The sequence below is a fragment of the Myiozetetes cayanensis genome, unplaced genomic scaffold, assembly GCF_022539395.1.
Source record: "Myiozetetes cayanensis isolate MyiCay16 unplaced genomic scaffold, myiCay2020 scf1, whole genome shotgun sequence".
NCBI classification, from domain to species: Eukaryota; Metazoa; Chordata; class Aves; order Passeriformes; family Tyrannidae; genus Myiozetetes; species Myiozetetes cayanensis.
Genome location: NW_026086604.1, coordinates 86,756,865 through 86,774,635, shown reverse-complemented (window position 1 = coordinate 86,774,635; position 17,771 = coordinate 86,756,865). Strand labels below are relative to the sequence as shown.

Below are 17,771 nucleotides of genomic sequence, written 5' to 3'. Positions count from 1 at the left end.
CAGCAGCAGGACACATCCTGCAGAGAGGAGCTGCTGCTCATCTTGACTTACAAACAGGGACTACAGGTGAGCATTTCTGCTCCCCCGGCTGCTCTTCCACAACAGCACCAGGCATCTCCAGTGCATCATCCACTCCACGTGAGGTAAAGGGACTGGAGCACACCACTTTCTAGCACATCACCTTGTCTAGAAGAAACACAAGTCACCCCCCCTGCAGGAAGCTTTGGTAGAGGCTGCCCCACCACATGCACCTCACTACACAGAGGAGAGCTTATTAAACACCAAGGTAGAAGAATTCACCCATCAGAGAACCTAAGTTTTCATGAGCACACTGATGCCACTGTACCCTCCTGCAGGCAATCTCCTACAGGCACCTACACAGCGTAGCCAAACCAGAGAGCCAAACCAGAAAACAGGCATTGAGCAAGCAAGAAGGGTGGACAGAAGGATGCATTCCACTGCACCTGCAGATAGAGAAACACTGCTGCACACTTTTCACACATCAGTGGACAGCCAGGAGCCAAGATGTGCCTTGCAAGGCTGCCTACCAGATACAGATCCAGTTCCCCTGCCCATGCAATCCCAGCAGCACATGGCCCACGGTGCCCAGTCCTCACTCCCTGGGCTAGAGGGACTCCTCATCTGCCAGGAGCACCAGTTACCAAGTTCACAAGGCAAGGAATAGTAGAAGGTTGAGCCTGGGGATTACTTATTTTGGGGTGTTTTGTATGGTTGTTTTTTTGGTTTGGTTTTTTTTTGTTGTTGTTGTTGTTGTTGTTTTTTGTTTGGTTTTTTCTTTTTTAAATGAGGTTAACTGCAAGCTGTGGACTGCAAGTGAAAACAATAATTTGAAAACTGAGATATTTAAATCTAATGAAATAACACGATAACTATTAAAAAAAAAAAGGTCACCTGCTTCACTCTCCTTGGCTTGCTTCCCAGCATGGTCAGACTTCTCTTCAGTCTTTTTTGTCTGTTGGTGTGAATTAATGTCACGTGAAAGTGATCTTAAAAAAGGAGTCTTTATCTAATAAAGTAAGCTATTTAGTAACAAAATTAACAGTTGGTAATTGACAGCAACAGATAATTGGATGTTAATTGAGTTGATCATTTGGAAAGGTCTTAGCTCCTGCAAGAGTAAATTACAGTCACCATATCATGGTTATTTACTGTCACCAAAGGTTTTCTACAATATCCATAGTCTGTGGATCAATTATGAGTAAAAAATTAACCATATTAACTTTTGAGAAAAACAAGTGACACACATCCTCATTGTTTTTACATTAGCTTAGAGAAAAACCTGAGGTTTTAGAAGTACTCTACTCTTCATCTAGAAGTACTTAGCTACAAAGTCAATCTGAGGTTTGCAGTTTGCAGCACACCTATTCTCTTCTCCAGGTTCTTATGTAACAATTTGCTCACCCTGTGCAATGTAACACTTGGAGCTCTATGTAAGAGCACGTTTAGACTTCAAGTTACACAATTAAATGCCATAGGCTTTATTTCCTACTTTAGAAGCCCAGCAAAAGTGATGACACATAAAATCCATTAACCAATCAGTTTAACCTTCCAGCTTCTAAACCATAACTTTTAGTCTCTTGAAACTTCTTTCCTAAGATGCCTAATTTCTCTTGCAGGCCAAAGCTAAAACATTCATATAGAGTGTCATAAATGCACAATGGGAAGACAGATATATAATAAAGAGTTACGGAGAAAATAAACAAAGAAACAACACAAACATAAGTCCAGAAACCTGAATGGTTTTGCCCAGTGCAAAATATAGTTTAGAAAAAAAAAAAAAACACAAACAACCCTCATATTAAGAGCTTACCATAATTTTTTCATCTCCCAAGACTTTTTTAAGTACACTTAAGATTTCAAACTCAGCACTGAAAAACAGTTTGATTTTTGTTGCTTCTGTTTTGATAAGAGCAGCAGGTATCTTCATAAAAATTTTAACAATCTTTTGTCCACCATCCTCTGAGAAAAAAAAATTAATAAAGGCAATTCAATCTGGCTTAGATCAAGACGTACTTCTGTCAACTCCAAAATAACTGAATAAGTGCCTGGAATTTTTAGAATAATGTCTTTTACATCTTGCCTATGCATTTCCAGTTACTCTGTTCACTCATTTCTTTCCCATGGGATCTTGATGATTATGTTGTTCTCTAAGACAGCTATAAACTGACACCTTAACCTATCTTGCTTGGGTAGGAGAGGGTAAGTTATTGCACTCAATGGGCCCACACACAGTCCAACAAGCAGAGCTAGTGCAAGATGACTATCAAAGGGCAAGGCAAGGAGGGAGGAGAAGGCATGGGAACACTCTTTAGAGATGGTGAGATTTTAGGCTGAATCCACGTGTCTGATGGACCCACAGCCAGAGAGAGGATAATGTCAATTGGAAAATCTTACCCTCCAGGCTGTAACTGCTGACAGCTTCTTTCGACAGCCTCACAGAGTCCCAAAGGGAGCCCTTTGAAAAGTGAAGCCAACACGTCAGAAGGGCTAAGTGAGTGCCTACAGCTTTAGACTGAGCCCAAAGCCACCTGGGCCTTGCTGTTACCTCGTTACTGTCCACATAGAAAGTCACACTCTCACTACCAGTGTTGAAGTCAATCCAGAACTCTTCCAGTTTTTCATCTGATGGCTTCTTCACCTGGGGAAGAAGAGTGGCACTGTTGTTCACAGAAAAGCCCCACAACTGCTGTATCAATCTCAATTTTCCTTAACGAGACAAAATTAGGAAGTGTTGCCCTACATATCTGTGTACATATCTTGCAGAAATAAGAGATCAACCTGCGAGCTGCCAGTCTACTGCTCACCCAACCATACCAATGTCAGACACAGCTCTGTATCAGCCAAGGGAAGGGCAACACAGAAACGCTCAAATGTTTGTGCCAGGAAGAGGGTACAGGAGTTCCTCCTGTTTCTGAGCAGTTGAAATAATCAGAAACTGTGGAAATGGTTTCATTTACATGCTGTTGATTTGGTAGGACTGCCCGGAATGGTGCCGCAGTACACGTACTAAAGACCACTAAAGCAATCTGCAGGATCAGCAACTGTGACCTCTCCTACGTGGGCATCAGGCTAATCTTGTTTTCTGGCGCTCTGAGAACAGCTCTGCTGGGAGAATCAGCACTGTCCTGTCCTCCTGTTTCTTTTTAGAGCTCTGTCTTCTGTCATCACCATGAAGAGAAGTGCTGCCTCTATCTTTTGGTTGATACAAAAGCAAAGTCAGCAGCTGTAAATTGGGAGCTAAGTGACAAACAAGCAAACTTTCCAACCAGAATAGAAGGTTATACTCTATACTTTAAGAAATTGAGCTCTTCAGTGAAAAAGAGGGAGGGGAAAAAAAATTTACCACAAAAGTCAACATTTTAGCAGTGGTAACAGTGTAGGGAAGGCATCAGAGCTTTAGGGGCTATTACCTCCTTCGTGTCAGCAAAAGCAGATATGCACGGAAATGAATAGACTCTGAAAGAAAATCAGATTTCACATGACACATTCAGCATCATACTCTGACTGCAATGGTTTTATTTTTCATAAGATTTGTATAATCAATCTTATTGTTCAAGAAATAACTTAAATATTTCAAAAAGTAAATCAAAATTGGAGAAGCTTAAGAGGCCGTAGTATTTTAGTAGTAATGTATTATCTTCATTGATTTGACTTTCAAAAGTTTATTCTGTTGGTCCCCACCTTACCTTCTCTCGTTCCCAAGCCTTTCATTCAGGAGGTTAAGAAATTTTCTGCAGTCCTTCGAGACAAATGACATTTTATTAAAAAGCCAGGCTACATTTCCTTTGCAAATACTTATCCTATTGGGCTGTGTAATCTCTACTCCAGTTAGAAGCTCTTAACTAGTCAGTGTGATGCCAAAGGCCCCTGAGGAAGAAACTCTCAAGTTGTTACAAATGGTTGGCCCAACTTACTACCAGTAAGCCTTCAAATATAAACATATTTATGTTTTATTATTTATTTTAATTTTTATTTTATTTTTTTTTGTGGGTAAAATAACTTAGAAGTAAGAGCTATTTTAACAATGTGTCACTTAATATTTGCCATATTAATAGAAAAAACCCAAACACACCATCCACAAATAATTAAATAACTAAACAGCTTCCTGTATTTATAAAGTCAGTTTTGTAGGAACTTCTTACAAGGACATTCTGACTGAACTCAACCAAAACTAACCCCTATACAGACTTGTCAAGTATGTTGTTTTCAAAATAAGGACCCTCACCGTCTCAAATTCTCTATCCTTGATCTCTTTGAAAGCTTCAGCAAGATAGTTATCTTCAAACCAGTGGTGAACAAGGTCATCTCTCCATTTTTTTATCATTAACCTACAAAGTGCTTCTGAAAGGGCAACCTGGAGGTCATAATCTACACAATAAACATAAGCACAGGATAAATATCATCCCTCTGGCATGAGATAGTGTTATAGCATTAATACTCATGTACTTATATACACACAGTCATATTAATCATCTAGCTTCAGTTCCACCCAGGAGAACTGTGGAGGGTAACAGCCAAGTGTTAGCTCCAGGCATCCTCAGCTCCCCCTGACTCAGTGAGGTCAAGTATGGAGCGCTGCAAACCACAACACACACAAGTGCACTGGGAGATGTTCTTGGGGTTCAGGAAGGGGATGAGAGCAATCACTGACTCACTAGGATTAAGTTACATTCCATATATCATGGCAAAACTTTAGAAAGTGTTATTATCAGGAGAAAACGAAGAAGATTTCACTCAAGAGGTTATAAACCCTGTTAACTGAAGTTTGTCCACATTGTGGCAAAGCAATTCAAATTCATTTTTTTAAGACTAACAGCCGGCATATTTTGTAAACACGTATGTAAAGCTAATCTAATTACTTTTCTACATACATCTATTTAGCTTGACTTATTGGTTAATTTATATTACGAATACCAAGCAGAAAGAACTAAGGCACTGCTCCATTTACCAATTTTTTATTAATATTTTCTCAAAGTATTATCTGATTTTCCTCCCTAAAAATAAACTCTTGACAAGTAAATAATTTAAATTATAATTCACCTACAATAAATAAGCAGATAAGGTAAAGCTGGAGAAATTAATGAGAATAGAATAACCACTAAGTACTTCTTACCACCAACTTCCAGAATAGTTTTGGCAAGGTCTTTCCTGAAACAACATAATGCCACAAGTTAAAAGTGAAAATAATGAACTCCTATAGAGTTCAGAGAAGATAACATTTAGCTACAGGAGCTAGAAGAAACACCACTTACGTGAGCAAGCACATTTCCTCAGACAGAGGGAATTTCTTTCGCTCTTCCCGTGGGACTTCATCGAGTATAGAGTTGAGGGTCCTCAAAGCCTTTCCCCCCACAAAAGAAGGGGCCGAAAATGAAGGGAAATAATTTTCACATTTTCTATCTAATTACACACAGTTGTGCACAAATGTACCTAAATTTCTCATCCTAGTAGGAATCTTACCTCCAGATGCAGAGCACAGCAAAGATTTGCTTCTGTCACTAGATGCCCTAGTTCAGGTAAAAATAAATTCACCAGATCTTTCTTCCCTAGAAAATTATTTTGAAAGGTTAGAGCTAGAAACAGGCTGGTCTCCATATAAAAGACAGCTGGAACAACTACAGTTTGTTGTGTTGGAGTAAAAATATCCCAGTTGTAAGTTCATTTTAAAATGTTTCTAACCATCTAATCCTAGACAGAAAGGGAATTGGTAACTTCTACGTTAAAAAAAAAAAAAAAAAAAAAAAAAGCTGGAGATAAAATAATTACCCAAGTCAGCAGTTAATGTAAGAGGCCTAACCACAAGAGAAAATTAGAATTGTTATCAAAACCAACAGAGTAAACCAGTAAAGTACTAACCAGAAGATGCTCATGCATACTCCACTCCCAATAAAATATGCTACAAGAACAAATACGCACATATTACTTGGTCCACAGTGTAATGCTTTATTTTTACATGACTTGTGAGACGGGATGTTTGAGTACAGATACTTTCTGAAAGCCGCTGCTCCCCTGCCCTAATGAAAAGCCAGCTGCAGGCATAGACAAAATTTTGCTGCTGAAATGAATGAGCAGATAGACAGACATCCCTCTGCCTAGTTCAGAAAGCTGTAGGAGTTACACCATGGTTTTCTGTGGAGGTGGTTGCCTTCAGCAAGGAAAGAACTTCTGAAGCCAGTACAAGCAGCTGTTAGATATTCATCTAGCTTGAACCCCTTTCAGAAGCACCACTTACTCTGATCAAGTGAATTATTTGATGCTGAGCATTTAAGTAAGATACTACAGAGATATATTTTTTTTGACTTGTACAGAACAAGAAAGCAAAGAGAAATGGGAAAAGGTTTTATGCTCTGATATAGATGTTAATGAAAATTAACTGAAGGATGGAGGATTAAAAGAAAAAATATTGCAGAGATAAGAAGTGGAAGGGAGAAGAGAAAGGGAACAGAGTTCAAAAAGGATTAAGAAACATGCTCCTAAGACTAAGACACAGGATATCAAGGCATGAAAGGAAAAAAATACCGACCTTCATTACTGCATTTGCAAATCACCTGATGGAAACAGTAAAGGAAGCCTTCATTAACACACCATCACCTAAAACCAGCAGTATTCAAAGTGCTAAGGTGTTCATGCTCCACCTCCCACCCAACTTTCAGGGGCTAAATAACATAAAACACTTGTGTACCCCCATCAGGAAAAGCAGGGCCACCTGATACAGGTATGTCACATATGATGACCCCTAATCATACAGGTTGGCATTATGCAGGGAGGGTAAAGGTAGCAAACACCCCCTTTCCTCAGGGATTTCAGCAGCACTTGAGAGTTCAGTGCCCATAGGTTCCCTGGAAAACCCACATTGCAACACTGTTCCCTTATTTTATCACACCTATGGACCTACATAAAAGCACATTTTATGTTTCCACACTACACTACTAGATGTCACAATGTATATCTGAAGGTGTTGAAGTCCCTTGAGGAAAACTAAAAATTGAAAAACCTCCAAACAACAACCAAACAAAAAACCCAAATCCCCACAAAACAAAGCACTTCATTCTTCACAACAAAAGCATGTGGAAGAAATGTACTGGGAAGACAAATGAATCAAATTTTGTGAAAAAACAAATCTGGTATGTCATACAATGTCAGTATGGTTAGCAGAGAAAGAAGGAACTGATTCTGCTTAGATATCTTCTATCAAAACTCCTAAAAAGAGTTATAAGTATTGATATGAGTTCTGATGCACAAAGTGACACAGTTCCATTAAGCCACAGACAACAAGACTGGGAGGAACAGCTTGGGTAAAACACATTTGCACGTAAAGTGAAGCTTAGTGTTAGTAACTTGTGGGTTTCAAAGAGAACTGCAGCACAAAAGCCTTTATTTACAAAATGCATCAGAACTCCTTGCAAATTTTTCTGCAAAAACAAACACTTGGCTTCATGGTAGAAAATCAGAAAACGCTGCAACCCTGTAGCAGCTTCTCCCAGGTTTTGTCAAATCTCAGCCTGATGCCAGCCCGGAGCACATCCCTGGGCACTCCCCACCGGCACCATCTGGGCTGCATCCCAGGCTCACCCCTAGGGCAGCAGATCCATGCAACTATTCATTTTTAAACTGGAAATTGTTTGTGAACAATGGCTTTCCTATGCAATATAGGCAACCCTTACATCCCCTTAATGGACGTACGTACCAATGCAGTGTCAAAGAAGTCTTCAAGAAGTAACATGAGAAATTTATTCTCCTTTGGGTCGATGAGGGTCACAAATGCTCTTGCTCTTTCAAACCAAGATACCAGGTAAAAGTTAAAAGAATCAGTTAAAATCTGGGAAGAGGAGTTGGTAATCCTTAAACTATATATGCCTGCAAGAAACTTTAGAGACAGGTTTTTTTCTCTTAAAACTTGAGTTATATACTGTATCAAAAGCTACATGGGGTTAATGAGCTCAAATTTTGCTAACAGGACATGAAAAGTGACATTCCCCTCTACCTTCCCCAGCCCTCGTTTTATCATCCTTTGTCATCCAAGGCACCTACTCTTGTTGTTTAGACACAATGCATGCTGCTAATGGCACAGTAACTCTTATTTTAATCTCTATAGAACATCAATTCACAGCCAAATAATGTTTTAAATTTTTTCAAGGTAAATATTCTAATAGTTCATGGATTTAAATTTATTGCATAGCATCACACGTTGCAAAATAGAAATCTATGCTTCACTGGAGGTACAGAGCTCAGATCAGAGAAACTTCATTTTGAAGAATTTTGAGCAACTGTGTCCCTTGAAAAGCATAATTACAAGGCAGGATTACAATATTTTGAACTGAGAACTCCTTGGTAGAACTCTGGTAATGGAGAGCATGTATTAACTGTTCCCTGCTAGTTATGCTAGATCCAGGTATTACTCATCTTCAGCACAAGTGCATTTCTGCTACTACAAGTATTACCAGCTGAAATCAGTATTGTGCCATTCTGCCAGAAAATAGAATGGAATTGTAGATTAAATGCATCTGGTTTGCTACATATCTAAAAAGGGACCTTCATAAAGAGCATGTCAGGTCTTAAAATTATAAAAGCACAAACTGCTAATCAGTTCTATAACTAAAACTGTATTTTGCTGGAGCATTTAAAATGCATTTAGAAATTTTACATCGTTTCACAAGTGGGACTCATCCAAACTCTTCTTCTCCTTCCACTGTCAGCTTAAAAAAACCCCACATACCCCACAACCCACTAAGCAGAGTAATAAGTTGAAACCATAATACTGGCTGCTGCACCAAAAGCAAGGAAAGACAGTAAGTATTTTTTTTCCCCACTGAGCTCATGCAATATATTTTAAAAATATGTATGTTTCTGCACGGCCAACAAGTCATTTTCTAGTTTTCCCTTCCTTGTAGTTCTTTTTCTGATGCAAGCAACTTTAAATCACATTAGTAATTTGCATATAATGTTATACTCATCTTTGCTACCAGTCCTTGCTCAATAAGCAAACTCTTCTCTTCTTGGAGATCACTTTTCAAGTAGAGCTGAATACATTTCAGCAGCAGTGAAACATTCTGGAATTCATTCTTGTCCAGCTCCTATAGAAACACAGAGTGCTGTACATCATTAGTCTGATACCCTTGGATGTTAGGATGGTTGAGATTATTTATGATACTCGCCTTTCTCAGTGCTTTGTCTAGCTGGCTAAAAAGAGATTCACTGTATTTCTGGGGAGGCTCTACTTCTCCCTCTTGAAGAAGTTTGCTTATTTTCTCAAATCCTTTCCCCTTAAAGGCATCAGTGAGAAGTGACTCGAGCTGCAGAGGGAAGGGAAGGAAACAACTAGTGAGTAAAATAAATGGGTATTAAGATTGTTGTAGCACTAATTATGAGAAAATACTTGTAATGCTATTTTAAAAGTTTCAGGCTTTTTATTTACTTGTTTAACTTTGTTTCTCTACTTTTATTTTTTTTCACATCTGAAAGTGAAATATCAGTCTTAATCTCCAAAAGAGATAGAACCCTTAAAACTGAGTAATCTTAAAAAGATACTGAATAAGAAATTCCTTTGGTATGCTCAGTTTGTAATTCTTATGAGTCTCAAAATTCCTGCAATAATTTCTTCCCACTTACAAGGGAAAAGATTAAGGAGTCTGCTGCACTTCCCATATTAAATTAATGAAAATTCTAGGTCATGCCGTATCTGTTTAAGAAATTAACCTTTAAATATACGTATATAACTATTTGTAAGATAAAGCATTTGTAAGATGCATTTAAAAGATCCTTACATAGTCTTCTGCTCTGTCTGCCACATTGCCACTCACATCTCTATTCTGTTCTTCACTTTTTTCTTCCTTTAAAAAGAAGAGAAAAATACAGGAAAAAAATCCTCCCCTCCAAAACCAAACACTTAGTCTGCTCAAAACCTGAAGTCTACTCACTCAACCCATCTCTTCCAAAAGGCTGATTTTCCTTCCTCGTTTTCCAAGTTGGAAAACCACCCCACGCGTCCAGACTGAAGGTTTCTGGAAGCCGCAGGGAAGCCCTGCGGGCGTTCCCCGATGGTATCGTCCCTCCGTGCCCATTCCCGGTTCTCCTGCGCGGGGAGCGGAGCTTACCTGGGCCATAGCGCACGGGAGAAGGTTGCAGGGGCTGCTTCACGGCCTCCCCACGACCCTCGCACGACTGTAACCCCCTGCTGCTGGATACACCTGCGACTGGAGCGGAGAGAGAGCCTCGCCAGCGTTTCCCACACCTCTTCTTTCCCCACCAGACCCCAGCACTGCGGGGGTGGGGAAAAAAGGGGGAAAAAAACTCCCACTCTGTCATCCGCACTAAAAAGCCGCAGGTGTGCGAAACCGGGGATGGGTCTTCCGCACCCTGGGATCGGTTTTGCAGCACTGACAGAGGACTCCACTCGATCCGAAGGGCGCAAAAGGGGAGCTAGGAGCCTCAGGGGGGCTGCTCTCTGCCGAGGGGTGCCACCGCCGGCATCTGCTGCTACTGGCTGGGTTTTTTGTGCACAGCTAAGGGTGAAGGCCAGTAAATTTTGGACCAGAAGGGGTGGAATCGATTGAGTTCGTCCCGAACAGGTGGGATCATTTAAAGAATGATAGCAGCGCTTGCCGTTCAACGACTGGGTCTCTATGCTGTTGTGCATAAGTCTTTTTCTTTCTGTTTCTCAGACCAAAAATCAACGACCCTCCTCCCTCCACCCCCTGAAGCCCCTCCCCCCTAAAAAACCAGGAAAACAAACAAACAAAAAAAAACCCAAACCAGAAAACCCCAAAAACCCGTAAAACCAACAAAACACAAACACCACAACCCATTGGCTATTTCTTCCAAAAAGAAAAAGGTAACAAAAAGCTTATAATTTTTTAGTAAGTTAAAATGTGCTGATAGCACCGGCACGAGCTTTGCGTTTTAAACCAGGTGTTATAGGGAACGGCGCGAAGGGGACACCTGCCAAATAATGTTGAATTCGTTTACATCTACGTCTAAAAAGCAGGTTATTTAGAGCCTTTCCTCCCTCCCGGAGGCTTCTCAGCTTGCGGGCAGCTCCGAGCTGCGCTCGAAATCCAACATCAGGGGCGTCCCGGCCGGGCGGAGACGGGTCCCCATTTCCCCATAACCCATCCCAGCCCCTGCGGGAGCGAGCGGCGGAACTCCGCCGCCGCCGGGTTAGACTTCCAGACCCTGCTCAAATTTGCCGAGGTCACGGCCCCCAGTGTTGGGGGGTGAATTCGTGCCAAACCCTCTCGGCTATCCGCCGTCACACACCTCCAGGCAAGGGTAGCGAAATCTGCCTGTGGGGTGAACGGGAGCACAACCCCTGCCCGCCCAGGTGCCGCGGTGGGGGACAATTGTGCTGCTGCTCCGCCTGCTGAGAACATCCCCCCGCTCCGCAACTCGGCGACGCCCCGACGGCATAAAAAAGCGGGAGTCAGCACCCACTGCCGCTTCTTGCCATGAAGCTCACCTGGGACATCAACGACCCCAAATTGCCGCAGGTAACGGGTGGGCATGAGAGTGACAGAGGAAAGTCTTTGTCCAGCTATAACTTGGAGCTGGGCTACTAGGGGAACAGTGGAGCAACTTTCCTTCTATGTAAAGCTTTGGTTTATGTCTGCTATATTTCTCCTGCACCTTTTCACTATTTTTTTCCCCCAGTTCTTATGAAATGACTTGTAATAAAAATATGGATTTGATACACAGCTTTGGCCAGTTGTGCACTAAATCCTAATATAATCTGTGTCTCAGTTTGACCAGTTTCCTTTTCCCTCTTCCTTGTTCAAGAAATGTTGACTAGAATCTTGAATTGACTAGTTTTTACTACTATAATCTATCTAAATATTTCCTTCATTTGTTGATGTGATACTGTAATAGCAACAAGCACTCCAACTCCTGTCTACTTGTAAGCTTTAAACGTGTTTTATTTAATAGTTTTTAATTAATTAATTGATTGATTTAATAGTCCATAGAATGTCTTAATTCTGAAAATGCTGGTAGTTTGCTTGCATTCACTGGCATTGCTCGTATGTGGTATATACATATGTTAAATATGCATTGCAGGAACTCTTTACTTGTACTGTAAATATTTACAGACTAAAATCTTAGTTGTTCTTTCATTGGTCTAGTAATTAGATTTTAGTAAGGAGCTCCAGAAAGCCAGTAAAATCCAAAATTGAAATGTTCTTTCTTTGAGCCACTATGCATTTATTGGAACTATATTTGCAATGGTAAATTTTTTTTATTTCTGTTTCTTAGCAAAAGCTTTATTCAACTCAGGTACAATCTAAGAAACCACTCCATAGCTAAAACTTCTAGTTTCCTGCCTGCGTGGTCCCACAATAAGGAGAATTTAATAGCAGTCATGATCAGGGTGGTTTGCGTCCTGTCTGGGCACACTGGTGGCAGACCAGTTAGTAAGTTTTGGTAACCAGACTGATGTCTTACAGCTGAGTGACCCCACTGTAAAGAGGCACCTGTGATAACGGACTGTGTTATTATGGATTATGGTGCAAAGGAGGAAAGGATCCTTATTCTTCAGACACAGAAACCCAGACTACCTTTTTGCTTTCTGGAGTATTTCTGAATAAGTTATTCTTTCAATATTTCTTTTCCTGCTGCTTGGATGGCCATGGAAAAAGTCTTTTTTCAATACTGTGTGTTTTGTAACAGGGCAAGAATATCAGGTTGTGATATACTGATAATGCTCTCTTGCTCTTCTCCTTGCTGCCTTGCCCCCTACCCCACTTGCCCCGCTGCAGGAGCCCAAGCACTTTGATGCCTTCCAGGAGTGGCCCGATGGCTACGTGCGGCTCATCTACTCCAGCGAGGAGAAGAACGCGCAGAGGCACCTCAGCGGCTGGGCCATGCGCAACACCAATAACCACAACTGCCAGATCCTCAAGAAGTCCTGCTTGGGAGTGGTGGTGTGTGCCAGGAGCTGCGCTCTGCCCGGCGGAGCCAGGCTGCAGCTTCGCCCTGCCATATGTGACAAAGCTCGGCAGAAGCAACAAAGTGAGAGACACCCACAGAGAGCCGGGATGCCCAAGGGATCCCATTTCTTTCATCTGGGCTTGACTTCTAAACTGGACTCACTCTTACTTTCAGGCAGACTAAGCCATAATTGCAAAGACTGTGATTTATTTACTAATTTCGTTAATGTCTATTTGTAAATACTTACGGGGAAATGGACCTGAAATCCTTTACATCATTAGCATTTCTGTCAAGTATACAGCTCTAGTTCATACCACTCAGTTATTCTTGGTAGTCTATGTTGTGTTTCCTTGAACAATGTATTTTAATGTGAATTTCAGTGAAGTCTGATCATACTGCTCTTCGGCTCTGTTTACTCCCAGGAGACATCCTTGCCTTTAACCAATCTCTTCAGTAGTTTCTTTATCTCTGTTCACAGAGAAAGCCTGCCCAAACTGCAACTCAGCCCTTGAGTTGATTCCTTGCCGAGGACACAGTGGCTATCCAGTCACAAACTTCTGGAGGCTTGATGGCAAAGCAATATTTTTCCAGGTAAAAATCACACATATTTATTTGTGCACATATATATAAATTATAACTGTGTGTAAAATAATTTCTGGATAGAGATTTCTTCCTACCCCCATGCTTTTTGTGTGTAACACTGAACATGGTGAGCACACTGGAGTTCTGGTCCATGACAGAATTTCTCTTTAGTACAAACATGGCAAAAACAAATGAAACAATAACACTTGCCTGCCTTTTTAAAAAACAGTACTTGAGAGCTGTCAATATTCAATTTTCACTATAACATCACAATTGATGTCTAAAATTCTACTGTTTGCAGAACATAAATACAAACAAAAAGGTTGTCTTGCACCCTGGCACATCTAACAATCGAATCTTTCCAAGGACCTAATACTTATTTCTTGTTAAAATAGACAGGAAAAAAAAAAATCTTGCTTAAATTGCAGGAGTTGAAACATGAAAATTCTACTTCATACGAAGCTAGCCTTTCGATTTTGAGAATTTAAATTCTTGCCAGAAAAAAAAGGAAATTTAGAAAGCTAAAATCTGAAATTTCCTGTTGATTTGTTTGTTGCTTTTTTTTTAAGCAACATTAGAACAAAAGTGTAACGAAGTTTCTGTTCCATGAGATTATATTCTCTGCCAAATGAATTTTTCCTGACCCAAAGACAGTGAATTCTGTTCTTCAGTCAGTAAACGGAAGAAAATTGGTCATATTCCCAAATTCCCACCTGTATTATTCTTACTCAGATGTTCTGTTACAGACATGCAAAAAGAGAAGACTTTTACCATCAAGATAGCTGATAAATCCTTGCTTAGAATTTAATTTTTGCTTGAGAAAGGATAGTGTTTTAAAACCAATTTTAAGCTTCCTATTTTGTATTAGGGACCATATGTTGGTGCATTTAGATAAATGTAATGGGTAAGGGCATGTAAAATCTTCATCAGATACCAGTATAGTTTTGGTTACATAGACCTGCATATCCATAGATGTTTAAATAGCAGAGCATCTTTGGATGGTTTTCCAGAATATAATTTTCAGTCCTATTCAAGAAGGTGTATTGTCTTAAGAGAATATTTGTCATCTTGTGGCATGAAACCTCTTAAAAACCTATGTATATAATATTTATATACATATATATACACTTATAAAGCAGAACTGAGATACTGGACTACAGAAAAACAATAAAACTGAATGTATATATTTTTCCCCTTGGTTCTAATTAATTACTCCTGAATGTCGCAACATAGGTAATACTTTCGCTCCTCCATCAGCTCTGCAGTCCTCATTGACTTCTCCCTCACTTTTTCCTTCTACCTACCCCCAAATCATGATTCATTCTGTTTATTAATTTTTACATTGAGTCCCTCCTTGTTGTTTAGTTTTCCCTCCCTCTTCTCTTATGCTGAACCACAGACCATGCTGTGGCTATCTCTTATATTACTTACTGCAATTTCTCATCTCACCTCCCTCCCATTCACATCTAATTCTCTGTTAATCCTAAAGGCTAAAGGTGTCCACGACCACCCCAGGCCAGAGAGTAAATTAGAGGCAGAGGCAAGACGAAGTGCAATAAAGAAGCACATGTCCTCTTATCACCATTCCCAGAAAAAGAGACCTCTAAACTCAGAGGTAAGTCAAAGTCATTAGTCAATTAAAAAGGTGACACAAATGAAGTTTTTTTGTTTGTTTGTTTGTTTTTAATTTTCTTTCCTAAATTAGAAAGGTGTCATAAGTATGTACTGGTGATCCCAGGGCAAAATAAGATTTGCACCATGCTACATATGTTAATTCTGTGCAGAAACAAGCAACAGCACAAGTATTGAGCTAAATATGTGTGTGGGTAGTATTGCTTCCTTAATCTCAAGTATCTACTTTTCCTTGTCAGGCAGGAAGGTACCATGACAGCAGTGGTTACACCAATAACCTACAGAATTTTCCCTGCATGGATGGCCAAGAAAGAGTTGGTATAATCACAGACACCAATTTTTCAATTCCAGACCAGTCTTATCCTTCACTGCAGAACACAGACCTCTACAAAGCACCTTATGACTCAGCCAGCTTCCAAGAGGACCAGCTATCATCATACCCTAAGTGCCCAAATCCAAGGATCTACATGCCCAGGCCATGCAGCTACGAGTTTGGGGTTCCTACCTTTATAAGCTCCAGCCCTTACCCAACGTTTTACAAAGATCTGACCAGCCCTGCCATTGACGCAGACCCCCTCAGTCTGAACGGGTCTCACTACAGCACTGTGACTACCCACGATAAGAGCTTTGATAACCCTGGCAGACATTACGGACTGAAACCAGCCTGGGGGAAAACTGGCAGCGGAGACCAGGGTGACTATGGACAGATGCAAACAAGCGCTAACCACGCTTACTGCAGTGGGGACTATCCCTGCAGGTACAGTCCCAGCCCCGCTCCCATAGCCCCGCCGTTGCAGACGGTCATCACCACCACCACCAAGGTGTCCTACCAGGCGTACAAGCCTCCCGCACTGAAATACAGTGACAACCTCTGCGATGTGAAGAACCTCCAGAGCTACACCCACGTGGCAGAAAACGTCTCTGGTGCTATCTATTCGGGGATGAAGATTCAGGAAGACTTTGGGATGGTAAAGTCAGCACTGCTCTACCAGCATGACTCCATCCCCACAAAGCCCAAACCAGCCGAGAGCATGGAGAGCTATCGGTATGGGCTCCTCCTGGGCAACAGCTATGCTGAGCACGAAGGTCAGACCTTCAGGTTTGAGAGTGCTGAATATTGAATAGGTGTTGCCTAAATGGCAAATACATGCAGGTGGAAAAATACATTATTGGGCTGACCGTGTAGATGATAAGCCCAGTGGTTTGGGATTTGAGGAGAGGTCAGGAATCAGTACATCACAACAGCATTTTTCCCCAAAAGCACCTTTCTGGAGCTGTGCTGAGTGAAGTATATTTTGCATGCCATTTCAAACCAGCCCCACACAATCTCTAAAATGGCACAAGGAACTGAGCCCCAAACACAATTGGGAGAAGGCAATGTGGAGGTGCAGCGTCTCTGGAAGACGACAGCCTCATTTGACAGCAAGTGCAATCTGCTCATAGCTACAACTCCTGCCAGATTCCTCAAGGTTTGAGAGAAAACAGTCCATCTGTAAGAAAGAAATGCTAATCAGGGAATGGAAAAAAGATGAAGGAAGGTGGCTATAGATTATAGTCAACTGAAAGAAATGGTAGGAACAGAAAGAAATAAAAGAAATGAAAGCAAGGCAATTTGCAGAATAATTCACCTAAATGGGCCATTTATCTGCTGTGATCCTTTTGATGAATGGAAAGACCAGATAAGTTTCTCTGAAATGAGAAATGGAAAAACTGAAACCTGAGAAATGAAACATGCTGACTTCATGTTGCTTTTTGATCCCCTATATCAAGAGTACAGACTGTCCAGTCTTTCTATGCAAAGAGGACAGCCCAGCACAGCACAGCACAGCCATACCAAGAACTGATCCGCTCAACCTGGAGGCAGGAAGGCTCAGATAACTCTTACCAAGCACACTCAGCATCACATAGGTGTCAGGGTTAACATACATGGTCCTGAAAACCATTTGCAGTGAAAGCACTTTTTGTCTGAAGGGGTTTGGCAAACTGGTCAGACCAATACTGCATGGATATTGCTGCAGAATTCACTTTATCCGTGAATACAACTCCATCCTGTCTAAAAATGCAATGTCCTCCCTGCTTACTAGTGCAGGTCAGTGTTGAATGTACCTTCCCTAGCACCCTTTTTGCACTCCATCTCTATTAAGTCTTTCTTTGTCCTCCAAGGGACTTCTAGTCATTTTTATTCTCTGCAGTCATAGCTCCCCATGACAGCACTGCTCTGGAAATGAAGCAACCAGCAAACAGAGCTCAGAAAACAAGATCTCCAGACACTCCAAACTAAACCAAAAAAAACTTAAGGGAATGCCTCCCCAAATTCTTAGCTGAATGAACTAATTCTTCATTAATCCATGAAGAAGAAAAAAACAGAGGAGCATTGCTGGTTTAAAAGCTAGATATTTTGAAAGCTGACTAGTGCTGGGAAATAGAACCTGCACCCAAACTGCGTGTGCCAAGTAAGGGAGCTAACTAGACACAGGGGATTGGTCAGGGTTAAAATATTTCCTCTCGGTATCATTATTATTAAGTTGCCAGGTATCTTTAACTTCTTGGAGACTCAGTTTTGGGGTTTGTTTTTTTTAAAATGTTTGATGTATATTTTTGCCATGTTTTGAGTAACA

The 17,771-nt window shown here is 40.9% G+C and overlaps 2 protein-coding genes across 2 annotated transcripts in view; one reads left to right on the top strand and one right to left on the bottom strand.

The window, feature by feature from the left end:
* The window catches only part of SYCP2L (synaptonemal complex protein 2 like), a 28,813-nt gene extending 18,156 nt beyond the window's left edge, over positions 1-10,657 (bottom strand). Inside the window, exons 1-16 of the mRNA XM_050331010.1 lie at positions 10,319-10,657; positions 9,786-9,851; positions 9,177-9,314; positions 8,976-9,095; positions 7,709-7,813; positions 6,545-6,569; positions 5,482-5,627; positions 5,274-5,362; positions 5,135-5,169; positions 4,247-4,389; positions 3,708-3,760; positions 3,432-3,477; positions 2,567-2,659; positions 2,416-2,476; positions 1,832-1,980; positions 913-973 (exon numbers count right to left, since the gene is read on the bottom strand). Coding sequence (XP_050186967.1) covers positions 913-973; positions 1,832-1,980; positions 2,416-2,476; positions 2,567-2,659; positions 3,432-3,477; positions 3,708-3,760; positions 4,247-4,389; positions 5,135-5,169; positions 5,274-5,362; positions 5,482-5,627; positions 6,545-6,569; positions 7,709-7,813; positions 8,976-9,095; positions 9,177-9,314; positions 9,786-9,851; positions 10,319-10,657 — 1,669 coding nt within the window. The remainder of the gene's footprint in view (positions 1-912; positions 974-1,831; positions 1,981-2,415; positions 2,477-2,566; positions 2,660-3,431; positions 3,478-3,707; positions 3,761-4,246; positions 4,390-5,134; positions 5,170-5,273; positions 5,363-5,481; positions 5,628-6,544; positions 6,570-7,708; positions 7,814-8,975; positions 9,096-9,176; positions 9,315-9,785; positions 9,852-10,318) is intronic.
* Positions 10,658-11,465: 808 nt separating this feature from the next.
* Positions 11,466-16,382, top strand: GCM2 (glial cells missing transcription factor 2). Its single transcript, XM_050311955.1, has 5 exons — positions 11,466-11,507; positions 12,768-13,020; positions 13,418-13,530; positions 15,011-15,136; positions 15,393-16,382. The coding sequence occupies exons 1-5, from the start codon at positions 11,466-11,468 to the stop codon at positions 16,272-16,274; spliced, it is 1,416 nt and encodes a 471-aa protein (XP_050167912.1). The 3' UTR covers positions 16,275-16,382.
* Positions 16,383-17,771: the final 1,389 nt, after the last annotated feature.

What these genes read in the sequence shown, in the direction of transcription:
- GCM2 (XM_050311955.1), top strand. Translation starts at nt 11,466, where the DNA reads ATGAAGCTCACCTGGGACATCAACGACCCCAAATTGCCGCAG. An exon ending in ACGACCCCAAATTGCCGCAG is followed by an intron (nt 11,508 to 12,767) that starts GTAACGGGTGGG and finishes GCCCCGCTGCAG; the next exon opens with GAGCCCAAGCACTTTGATGC. An exon ending in AGCTCGGCAGAAGCAACAAA is followed by an intron (nt 13,021 to 13,417) that starts GTGAGAGACACC and finishes CTCTGTTCACAG; the next exon opens with AGAAAGCCTGCCCAAACTGC.